Source organism: Polypterus senegalus, chromosome 15, assembly GCF_016835505.1.
Source record: "Polypterus senegalus isolate Bchr_013 chromosome 15, ASM1683550v1, whole genome shotgun sequence".
In the NCBI taxonomy this organism is placed as follows: domain Eukaryota; kingdom Metazoa; phylum Chordata; class Cladistia; order Polypteriformes; family Polypteridae; genus Polypterus; species Polypterus senegalus.
This window is the reverse complement of record NC_053168.1, coordinates 4,612,300-4,625,131: the sequence shown is the minus strand read 5'-3', so window position 1 is coordinate 4,625,131 and position 12,832 is coordinate 4,612,300. Positions and strand designations below refer to the sequence as shown.

General features: G+C 38.6%; 1 protein-coding gene across 1 annotated transcript in view; it reads left to right on the top strand.

The window, feature by feature from the left end:
- The first annotated feature begins 1,801 nt into the window (after positions 1 to 1,801).
- mrpl3 (mitochondrial ribosomal protein L3) overlaps positions 1,802 to 12,832 on the top strand; it is a 139,801-nt gene continuing 128,770 nt past the window's right edge. Inside the window, exons 1-2 of the mRNA XM_039736964.1 lie at positions 1,802 to 2,058; positions 7,198 to 7,376. Coding sequence (XP_039592898.1) covers positions 1,973 to 2,058; positions 7,198 to 7,376 — 265 coding nt within the window. The 5' untranslated portion in view covers positions 1,802 to 1,972. The remainder of the gene's footprint in view (positions 2,059 to 7,197; positions 7,377 to 12,832) is intronic.

The window sequence follows — 12,832 nt, the reverse complement described above, 5'->3', positions numbered from 1 at the left end:
TTGATCAACTTTTTGCATGATTTCACATAACAAGATTTTCAAATAACATAGTAGCTTGAACTGTGATTGAGTACAAGTAGCGCTGGACACACATGAGTGAATCTATTGAATTGTATAGTGCCTTTCACATAGTGCTTTTCAGATCTATTCAGCCATTATATAATGCCTTTTCTATCTATCTATGATATAAAAAAATATCTATCTATTAATGTGTGGAGTAGGAGGAGTGTAAAGGGGGAGTAGTGGGGGTCTGATGTATGGCTCTTTTGTTAATTCTGAAATTTTGCTTTTTGTCATTTGACTATGTATATTGTTATGTTGATGTTTCTTATGTTCACATTAAAGGTTGTTTTAAAATTTAAAAAACAATATCTATCTATCTATCTATCTATCTATCTATCTATCTATCTATCTATCTATCTATCTATCTATCTATCTATCTATCATATAGTGCCTTTCATATCTATCTAACTCTATCTATCTATCTATCATATAGTGCCTTTCATATCTATCTATCTATCTATCTATCTATCGTTTATATAGTGCCATTCCTATCTATCTATCTATCTATCTATCTATCTATCTATCTATCTATCTATCTATCTATCTATCTATCTATCATATAGTGCCTTTCATATCTATCTAACTCTATCTATCTATCTATCATATAGTGCCTTTCATATCTATCTATCTATCTATCTATCGTTTATATAGTGCCATTCCTATCTATCTATCTATCTATCTATCTATCTATCTATCTATCTATCTATCTATCTATCTATCTATCATATAGTGCCTTTCATATCTATCTATCTATCTATCTATCTATCTATCTATCTATCTATCTATCTATCTATCTATCTATCTATCGTTTATATAGTGCCATTCCTATCTATCTATCTATCTATCTATCATATAGTGCCTTTCATATCTATCTAACTCTATCTATCTATCTATCATATAGTGCCTTTCATATCTATCTATCTATCTATCTATCTATCTATCTATCTATCATATAGTGCCTTTCATATCTATCTATCTATCTATCTATCTATCTATCTATCTATCTATCTATCTATCTATCTATTCATTTATATAGTGCCATTCCTATCTATCTATCTATCTATCTATCTATCTATCTATCTATCTATCTATCTATCTATCTATCTATCGTTTATATAGTGCCATTCCTATCTATCTATCTATCTATCTATCTATCTATCTATCTATCTATCTATCTATCATATAGTGCCTTTCATATCTATCTAACTCTATCTATCTATCTATCTATCATATAGTGCCTTTCATATCTATCTATCTATCTATCTATCTATCGTTTATATAGTGCCATTCCTATCTATCTATCTATCTATCTATCTATCTATCTATCTATCTATCTATCTATCTATCTATCTATGTATCGTTTATATAGTGCCATTCCTATCTATCTATCTATCTATCTATCTATCTATCGTTTATATAGTGCCATTCCTATCTATCTATCTATCTATCTATCTATCTATCTATCTATCTATCTATCTATCTATCTATCTATCTATCTATCTATCGTTTATATAGTGCCATTCCTATCTATCTATCTATCTATCTATCTATCTATCTATCTATCTATCTATCTATCTATCGTTTATATAGTGCCATTCCTATCTATCTATCTATCTATCTATCTATCTATCTATCTATCTATCTATCTATCTATGATATAGTGCCTTTTACAGCTATTTATCTATTTAAAGATACGGAACGCAGGTATGGCGGAACCTTTTTGCGCACGGACTATTTTATCCGTCGGACCCGGAAGTTCAGTGGATGTCACAGCCTATGCTGGTCAATGTGAGGAAAGCGAGTGAAGTTGGAGCAACTGAAGGAAAAGAAGTGTGTGCGAATGAATGAAAAGTGACCGGGCAGAGGGGATACAGAGATATTCAAACGTCGAATCTTTCGACGAGGAGAAATGGCGCATTTGCGTATTCGGCTTATACGAATAACCTGCTCATTGCTTAAAAGCACGAACATCTTCGGGGAACACACAGCAACCAGGTTTGAAGTTTACACTTCTCTTCATTTTGCAAGTTATCATTTCTTAGTCGTAAATTTCCATCGTTACCTACAGTGTCTGGAGTCTGCAGTCATTAAAATGCGTTACACCGGCTTCAGTCCTTATATTCTTAAGTCAACTTGAATGTATTAGACCTGGCAATTGGCGGCTTGTGATGCTTTGGATTGTATTACTCTGAAAAAAAAAGTCTTCTGAAGTGGCTTAACTATCCATTTTTTGTGACTGGCTAAATGGTAAACGTGTACTGAGAGCAAATGCCTTTATGTTGAGAAAGTTTAGAGCCAGGGCAGTTGCTTGAAACGGGTCATTAATTCCAAGTCGAGGTGATTTTGCCCTACAGAATTGGGGTCACGGCAGGAGCCGACATGCATGGGAAGGACAAAGAGAACGGTGTGCCCTTTTCAGTTTGAATGCCGTGGGTGAGCTTTCTTCATCTCCTCTTCACATTTAATCAAAACTTAAACGCTGATACGGTGTGAAGAGATTGCAGCTGTCTTCTTATAATCAAATAAACCCACATTTTAATAATTTTAATGAGCCACAAGCCTTACGCTGACAGTCATGTCTGACTGTTTTTACATTGTCCAGGATAAAATTAAGTAATGAGCGGGCCTGTCCTGATAGAAATTTTCATTTTTATCCCCACAGGCTTGTGTTTTGCTATTGCTAGAATAAAATACTGACGTTGATAAAGGCTAATGATGATGGAACACACTGGTTTGCCTGTGAAGTTCACAATCAATGTCAATATTCTAATGTTAATTTAATAAAACACAAAATGGCACGGCCCTGCTAACCATTGCCAGTGTTATTAAACAAAACACACTTGATAAACATTTTAATGCTGCTACGGTCATCTTGTTAGTAATTTAACGAGGTGCTAGAAACATTCCTCAGAGAGTCTGCTCCATATTGACATGATTGCATCAGACAGTTGCTGAACATCCATGATGTCAATCTCCTGTTCCTCCACATCCCAAAGGTGCTCTACTGGATTGAGATCTGCTGACTGGGGAGGCCATTTGAGTCCAGTGAACTCCTTTTCATGTTCAAGAAACCAGTTGGAGATGATCTGAGCTTTGTGATATGGCGTGTTATCCTGCTGGAAGGAGCCATGAGAACATCCATCCATCCATTGTCCAACTCGCTGTATCCTAACTACGGGGTCTGCTGGAGCCAATCCAGGGCAGGAAACAAACCCTGGGCAAAGCGCCAGCCCACCGCAGGGCACACACAAATACACACACCAAGCACACACTAGGGGCAATTTAGAATCGCCAAGATAGATACTTTATTAATTCCAAGGGGAAATTCCCATACTCCAGCAGCAGCATATTGATAAAGAACAATATTAAAGAGTGATAACAATGCAGGTATAACAGACAATAACTTTGTATAATGTTAATGTTTACCCCCCCGGGTGGAATTGAAGAGTCGCATAGTGTGGGGTCTCCTCAGTCTGTCAGTGGAGCAGGACGGTGACAGCAGTCTGTCGCTGAAGCTGCTCCTCTGTCTGGAGATGATCCTGTTCAGTGGATGCAGTGGATTCTCCATGATTGACAGGAATCTGCTCAGCGCCCGTCGCTCTGCCACAGATGTCAAACTGTCCAGCTCCGTGCCTACAATACAGCCTGCCTTCCTCACCAGTTTGTCCAGGCGTGAGGCGTCCATCTTCTTTATGCTGCCTCCCCAGCACACCACCGCGTAGAAGAGGGCGCTCACCACAACCGTCTGATAGAACATCTGCAGCATCTTATTACAGATGTTGAAGGACGCCAGCCTTCTAAGGAAGTATAGTCGGCTCTGTCCTCTCTTACACAGAGCATCAGTATTGGCAGTCCAGTCCAGTTTATCATCCAGCTGCACTCCCAGGTATTTCTAATTCTGCACCCTCTGCACAGTCACTTCTTATGATCACGCACAAACCAATATTTTTTTCCAGCTTTACTTACTCAATGCAATCTACAACATCCATGTGAAAGATATCACAGGTACAGTTCAGAAGAATTTAATAAAAAAAAAAAACAAAAAAAAACTAAGAACTCCTGAGATTAATAAAGGATTACAAACTCAATCAGGTATCAGTGCCCACCATTTCCATTGCGGTTACTTGCTTCCATCTACCTGTTATCAGTTGTAATGAGTGCGATTAGTGAAGTTGTTCCTGGAGCATTCATTCCCTTGCTTTCAGGGATAGAGTTGTGGACAGACATAAGGCAGGAGATGGAGACAAACAAATCTCAAAGGCTTTATCAATGTTTTTTTAAATGTTTGAAATGTTGAAGAAAACCGTAATTCTATTTTGATCTCAATAGTTGGGAAGTGCGATCTTTTTGCTGGCCTGTGATGGTTGCTGAATTATGTGAGTCAGTGGCTTTGTCGTTTAACTTTCGCCTGCATCATCTTTTTTTTGTGTTTTTTCGGCCTTGATCTGATTTGATAACATTCCATACAAGCAAGTCAAGTTTAACAAAAACTTGAAACTAGTAAAAGTAAGTAAATAGATACATGAATAAATGAATAAAAATAAATAGAATAAGAAAGAGGGGAGAGAATCCGCTTCCTCAATTTAAATGCTTATTCTAAAATGTTATTGATTAGATCAGGGCTGTGGAGTCGAGGAGTCAGAGACAATTTTGGGTACCTGGAGTCGGAGTCGGCAAAAAGTTAACCGACTCCGACTCCTACTAAATTTAAATGGGAATTAAAAAAGTAAGTTGAAATGTCCCAATTCACAAACAGCCATAATGAACTACTTCTCTGCTGTAAGAATAAAGCCCAATGCATGCAGTGCATAATGTTACCACAAAACGAACATGTCAAGTAACCATGAAGCATACTTTTCATTGACTGTATGTGTCACTATATGGGATGTAATGCACAGGTAAGGTGTGGCACCGCTTTCTATTGTGTCGTGTTCCACTGTTACAGGGAACTGTGAACCTAGCCTAAAGCCCCCTGATTTTAGATTGCATTTAAAGGGAACCCGAGGTCAGAGGAATATGGAGGCTGCCATATTTATTTCCTTTCCTTTAACTATAACTGTATTCCAAGTTTAATATAGGTTTTCCAGATATTGTTTTTAGTTCATATAGTTAAGCTTTTTTTTTGTTTTAAAAGTTAAAACTACCAAAGAATGTGGTTTGTATTTTTGAACCAATACATTTCCTGTTCCTGATTTTTATGCCTGCTATTACTATCCAGACACTTGTTTAAAAAAATAAATAAACAAAACCTTGTTTTCATTGTGTTTGTCTTTAATCTGGCATTATAGTAGAGTGTTGGCTTCCTAGCCAGTAGTTCTGTGGTGAAATGACATGTATGTTGCCTTCCTTTCCTTCAATGGATGTAGAAAATACATTAGCATAGTATATACATACAGAGGAGTCGGAGTCGGGGAGTCGGAGTCGGGAGATTTAGAAACTGAGGAGTCGGAGTCGGAGTCGGGAGATTTAGAAACTGAGGAGTCGGAGCATTTATCTACCGACTCCACAGCCCTGGATTAGATCCTGCCAGGTTTTGAGAAGTAAGAATTTCATTTTTTCCAATTTCAAATCGTATATAACCTCGGTTACCCACTGACTTAACAGAGATGAGAGAGGATTCTTCCAGTTGAACGAGATAAGTCATATGTGCTAATAGTGAGGTAAAGGCAATTACTGTTTGTTTGGCCTTCTTCACTTTAACCGTGACCATCATCATCAGGTCCTTCCATGAAAACCCTAAATACAAAGAGGACTGCTTGACTTATGTTAGGTAGATTGCCCAGAGGGGACTGGGCGGTCTCTTGGTCTGGAACCCCTACAGATTTTTTTTTTCTCCAGCTTTTGGAGTTTTTTTTTTTGTTTTTTCTGTCCACCCTGGCCATCGGACCTTACTTATTCTATGTTAATTAATGTTTATTTTTTATTGTGTCTTCTATTTTTCTATTCATTTTGTAAAGCACTTTGAGCTACATTTTTTTTGTAGGAATATGTGCTATATAAATAAATGTTGATTGATTGATTGATTAAGCCTATCTGGAAGTACGGTATATACCCGCGGTTAAGTTCTCCCATGGATAAGGCTCACTTGATTTTACCATATCATGTCTGGTATTTTATAATGTTGGTCATATAACTCAAATGCGGAAAACTCACGCTATTTGTCCAAGAGATTATGATATGCTAACACCCACCAGTCACCACGGAGCACACAGCCTTTTTATGTTTCCTATGTATTGTGCCTACGTGACCACACAGTAATACCCAAACTATTTTGAAGGGACGTTTGCACGGATTTGTGTTTTTTGTGTCTCACACCCTCATACACCTTTATCGTAAGAGCATCCCTTATCACGATGGAGCGTTCGATCAGAAGAAAATTTTCATTTCAATAGTTGGAAAGTGCGATTTTTGTGATGGTTGCTGAATTATGTGGATGTCTGACGGTGAGTCCGTGGCTTTGTCGTTTAACTTCTGCCTGCATCATCTTTTTAAAATTTTTTTTCTGCCTTGATCTGATTTGGTTCATGTAAAATGTGCATTTGTTTTCATTTCTTATTTTATTGTCTGGTGTGGGGGGTTTGCATCCTGCCCGGGATTGGTTCTTACCTTGCGCCCGGTGTTGGCTGGGATTGGCTCCGTGACCCTGTGTTTGGATTTAGCGGGTTGGAAAATGGATGGATGGATTTTATTGTCTGGAAGCATAATAACCTCTTTTGACTTCCTTTCATTTTTCTGTTGAAGTCTTCTGTATTCTGTAATTTAAACTGATTACTTTACCAATGTCCCTTAAGAAATCGGTCGCATCACACTCGCTATGTATCCTGCTGTCTTCTTTATTAGTTCACATATCTGGGGAGTTTAAAGTTACACTACAATTCATAAGTATGTCATTAGTGTAATAGAAATGTCTCTGTTTGTATTTGCATTCTCTTGATAGCTGTGTTATCTACTCCAGTGCAAAGATGAACTGCCTTAATTACTTCTTGTGATATTTAAAATGCTTTCTCTGGTATCATTTTAATATTCATCACTTATTTTATCAGGCTTGTTTTGATGCTGAACAATCTATATACTTGCTCCAAATACCTGGTGAAATGTAAAACTGACTTTTAATTTAATATTTCTTCTGAATAGGTCATCCTGTTTACAACTCGCAAGAAACATAAACAGCAGCACATGGTGGGAAGAGCATCTTTCAGAGGAGAATTCAAAGTTTCTTCGTAGACTTACTGCAGAGGAGTTCAGACAACAGACAGCAAGTAAAGAGTGTCCACTGAAGGACGAGCCTTGGCCCAGACACCCGTGGCAGCCTGGTAACGGGTGTTTTTTTGTTTTTCTTTTTAATTCCTCTTGTTATTAAAGCAGGTGCATGTAACCCCAGTGATGTCCCTGGTAATCTAAAATACTTTGTTTTTTACTTTTTACACTGGACACCCTTGCTCCCTCTGTTCCTGAGCATTCACATTATCAGATTATCTATTTCTTTGTTGTGATATAATTGTTATTAATACAGAGCTTTGAAAAAGTGTTTGTCCCCTTGCTTCCTATTATTCTCTTTTTTATATATATTGCACAATGAATTACTGCAGGCCATTAGTGAAAGGTAATTTGTGACAGACGGGTATCAGCAAGAGTGACAGGGAAGGTCTACAGGACGGTAGTGAGACCAGCTACGTTATATGGACTGGAGACGGTGGCACAGGAGACAGGGCTGGAGGTGGCAGAGTTAAAGATGTTAAGATTTGCATTGGGTGTGACGAGGAGGGACAAGAATTGAAATGAGGACATTAGAGGGGTCAGCTCTGGTTGGGAGACATAGTCAGAGAGGTGAGATGGCGTTGGTTTGGACAGGTGCAGAGGAGAGATGCTGGGTATATTGGGAGAAATATGTTAAGGATGGAGATACCAGACGAGAAGGAAAAGAGGAAGGCCTTCACTGGCTCCCCAAGTCTTACAGGATTGAATATAAAATTCTGTTAATAACCTACAAAGCTTTAAATGGCCTCACACCGGACTACATCAGTGACCTTCTAAATCACTCTGCTCCTGTTTGCCTACTAAGGTCCTCTGATTCTGGTAATCTTGTTGTGCCTCACATTAACCTGCACTCTATGGGTGACAGCAGGGCCTTCAGCTCCATAGCACCCAGACTTTGGAATGACATCCCGAAATGAATTAGATCAGCTGACTCCATTCATTCTTTAAAAAAAAAAAAAAACAACTTAAAACTCCTCTATTTAGGAAGGCTGTTAACTTAACATTCTGCCCTTTCTTTCAGTTGACCTCTCTGTCCAGGTGCTCAGGATAATTTGTGTGTCTGTTATTTCACAAATTAGGTTATTTGTTAGGTTTTTATTTTAGTATTGCATTTAGTATTTTACTCTGGCCTATTGTCCTTTATTCTATTTTATGCTTTGTTATCTGTTTCATTGTTCTATTCAGGAAAAACATTTGTATCCAATTTTACATATACTCTGCTGTTTTTTTTTTTCTAAGACTCTGTGAAGCACCTTAATAATAATAATAATAATAATAATCTTTTCATTTATATAGCGCTTTTCTCACTACTCAAAGGACTCAGCAATTGCAGGTTAAGGGCCTTGCTCAAGGGCCCAGTGCCTGTTGGCATTTACGGGATTCGAACCGGCAACCTTCTGATTGCCTTTGTAGATCCCTAACCTCAGAGTCGCCACTCCACCTTGAGCATGAGAAAGGCGCTATATAAATAAAATGTATTATTATTATTTACGGTTCATGAATGTGGTGAGAGAGGACATGCAGGTGATAAGTGTGACAGAACAAGATGACGAGGACAGGAAGATATGGAAAAAGATAATCCACTGTGGTGACCCCTAACAGGAGCAGCCAATAGAAGAAGACAGTATTAGAAAAAGGGATTCTGACTGAACACAGTTTTTAAATAATTGTTTATTCAAGGAACAAAGTTATCCAACTTGTCCCCATGAGCCATGTGATAAAAGGAAAAAAAGTAATAGTCTGCATGGTTTCAGTAATTGGCTGCAACACCTACAGCAGCAATAATCACAAATTGATGCTTGCTCTACTTTGATCATAGTCTGTTACATCACTGTTTAGGAATTGTAGCCCACCCTTCTTTGTACAACTGCTTTAATTTAGACACATTGGTCGGTTTGCCAGTGTGAATTGTTCATTTCCGCCCTTGCCACAGCATCTCTGTTGGATTTTAGGCAGAACGTTGGCTAGGCCACTTCAAAACTTCTGCGCCTTTCGGCTGCAGACTTGCTTTTCTTGTATTGGGTCATTGTCCTGATGCAAAACCTAATTAAGTTTTGGCTTTGACTAGATGAGATAATGTGTTCTAATCCCAACAAGAGATTTAGAATTTAGCATCAGTTCACTCTCAGATGACCAGACACTGTCTTTAAAAATATTCTGGTAAAGTGCACAATTTGTGACTCCTTAACACTAGAATTACCAGAGCCTATGAAAAAACTCGTAGATCCGTCCCACCTTAAATTGCTTCTCACCTCTCTGTCAGCATCATTCAGCGTGAGCTGGAACACTTAAGAATAAAACTGAATAAAAAAAAATCACATCCACAATCATTCTCAGTCATGCACAACACTCCCATCCATGTGCACAGTTTTCCCAGTTTTAAGCCTATGTGGAAGTAGTACGGTATTAGGGAATACAATCCCGGTAAACGGGAGCATGGGATTCCCGGACATTTTTCATTCCGGAAACTAATGTAATTCCCGGGAATGGCCAAGCTTGCATATACAGTGGTGTGAAAAACTATTTGCCCCCTTCCTGATTTCTTATTCTTTTGCATGTTTGTCACACAAAATGTTTCTGATCATCAAACACATTTAATCATTAGTCAAATATAACACAAGTAAACACAAAATGCAGTTTTTAAATGATGGTTTTTATTATTTAGGGAGAAAAAAAAATCCAAACCTACATGGCCCTGTGTGTAAAAGTAATTGCCCCCTGAACCTAATAACTGGTTGGGCCACCCTTAGCAGCAATAACTGCAATCAAGCGTTTGCGATAACTTGCAATGAGTCTTTTACAGCGCTCTGGAGGAATTTTGGCCCACTCATCTTTGCAGAATTGTTGTAATTCAGCTTTATTTGAGGGTTTTCTAGCATGAACCGCCTTTTTAAGGTCATGCCATAGCATCTCAATTGGATTCAGGTCAGTACTTTGACTAGGCCACTCCAAAGTCTTCATTTTGTTTTCTTCAGCCATTCAGAGGTGGATTTGCTGGTGTGTTTTGGGTCATTGTCCTGTTGCAGCACCCAAGATCGCTTCAGCTTGAGTTGACGAACAGATGGCCAGACATTCTCCTTCAGGATTTTTGGTAGACAGTAGAATTCATGGTTCCATCTATCACAGCAAGCCTTCCAGGTCCTGAAGCAGCAAAACAACCCCAGACCATCACACTACCACCACCATATTTTACTGTTGGTATGATGTTCTTTTTCTGAAATGCTGTGTTCCTTTTACGCCAGATGTAACGGGACATTTGCCTTCCAAAAGTTCAACTTTTGTCTCATCAGTCCACAAGGTATTTTCCCAAAAGTCTTGGCAATCATTGAGATGTTTCTTAGCAAAATTGAGACGAGCCCTAATGTTCTTTTGCTTAACAGTGGTTTGCGTCTTGAAATCTGCCATGCAGGCCATTTTTGCCCAGTCTCTTTCTTATGGTGGAGTTGTGAACACTGACCTTAATTGAGGCAAGTGAGGCCTGCAGTTCTTTAGACGTTGTCCTGGGGTCTTTTGTGACCTCTCGGATGAGTCGTCTCTGCGCTCTTGGGGTAATTTTGGTCGGCCGGCCACTCCTGGGAAGGTTCACCACTGTTCCATGTTTTTACCATTTGTGGATAATGGCTCTCACTGTGGTTCGCTTGGGTCCCAAAGTTTTAGAAATGGCTTTATAACCTTTACCAGACTGATAGATCTCAATTACTTCTGTTCTCATTTGTTCCTGGATTTCTTTGGATCTTGGCATGATGTCTAGCTTTTGAGGTGCTTTTGGTCTACTTCTCTGTGTCAGGCAGCTCCTATTTAAGTGATTTCTTGATTGAAACAGGTGTGGCAGTAATCAGGCCTGGGGGTGGCTACGGAAATTGAACTCAGGTGTGATACACCACAGGTAGGTTATTTTTAACAAGGGGCAATTACTTTTCACACAGGGCCATGTAGGTTTGGATTTTTTCTCCTAAATAATAAAAACCATCATTTAAAAACTGCATTTTGTGTTTACTTGTGTTATATTTGACTGATGGTTAAATGTGTTTGATGATCAGAAACATTTTGTGTGTCAAACATGCAAAAGAATAAGAAATCAGGAAGGGGGCAAATAGTTTTTCACACCACTGTATAGCATGTAAAAGTGTAAAAATCGATCAAGTAATAACAGAGTTATAGTTGAAAACTGAAGAATTCATTGACATCTGTCAGACAGCAGCTTTGAACAGCAACTTGAAATTGCAATGCGTCAATCTATTGCATCTGCATCATCTGTGCCAAGAAAATTGCCATCACAGAATGATGGCAAGAAACTGGATGCATCAGTCAAAACCAAAAATTTCAGAGCAATGGCAAACGCAGGCATTGTTTAGAACAAGCGTATCTGTATCTGATGACTGTGCTGCCTACTTCAGTGGAGGCAGAGCGTGCTTTCTCAGCGGCTGGCGTACTCTGCATGAAGTACGCTCTCGCCTGAACAACCGCACGCTGGACACGTTATGCTTTCTACGCTCTTATTACTGTAACTAACTAGATCAGGGGTGCCCACAGTTTTTCGGCTTGCGAGCTACTTTTAAAATGACCAGGTCGAAATGATCTACCTACATTAAAAAGTATGTGTGTGTATATATATATATATACACACACACACTGAGTATACTTTATACAACACATTTCCACATTTTCCTTCTTTGGAATAGCAATGACAGATTGACAGATCAGACAAACACACTTCAATTGTGACATTGTGAGAAAAAAAATCCTCTTTCAGTTCCACATCCAGCCCATACCCTCCCCAAACAATTTTTTTTTTTTTTTAAATCCCTTCTTTAGTCGCTATGAATTGGAAAGCTAACTAGATCACAGCCGGAGTTTTGCAGTAGCTCACGCGTTCGATCGTGCGTGCGGGATGACCAGTGTCTTTTTTTTCCTATGTATTGTGCCTACGTGACCACACGGTAATAGCCAAACTATTTGAAAGCGACATTTGCACTTTTTCTATCTCACACCCTTGTACACCTTTATTGTAAGAGCATCCCTTATTTACGATGGAGCATTTGATTAGAAGAAATTATGAAGCTGGTTTTAAATCTTTTAAATTTTTAAAGTGGTGAAAGAAATTGGTAACTGCGCTGCTGCAACAAAATTCGATGTGTCTGAGAAATTAATGCGAGATTGGAGAAGGCAAGAAGATGCAAAAAAAGTAAATAATAAATTAAGTGTCGTATTTTTGAACAGTCATATAAGTTGGGGTCTGATTTTTATGATCGATTTTTCGGGTTTCAAGAGCCGACTTATACGCGCATATATACTTTACACCAAACACAGCTGTTAGTCGATTAGGAGGGTTTGTGACACCAAAGCTGTCTGAAAGGCATTTAAAGATTTTGGTCCAGAATGATGTTGATTTCGTGCACACCCAAAACATGTGGTCCAATGAGACTGGAGCTCGATTCCAACATTCGCAGGTTCAGTCTCGCTGTTGCAACATTTTGGACAATTTTAAACGAGACAGATGTGCTCGATTATA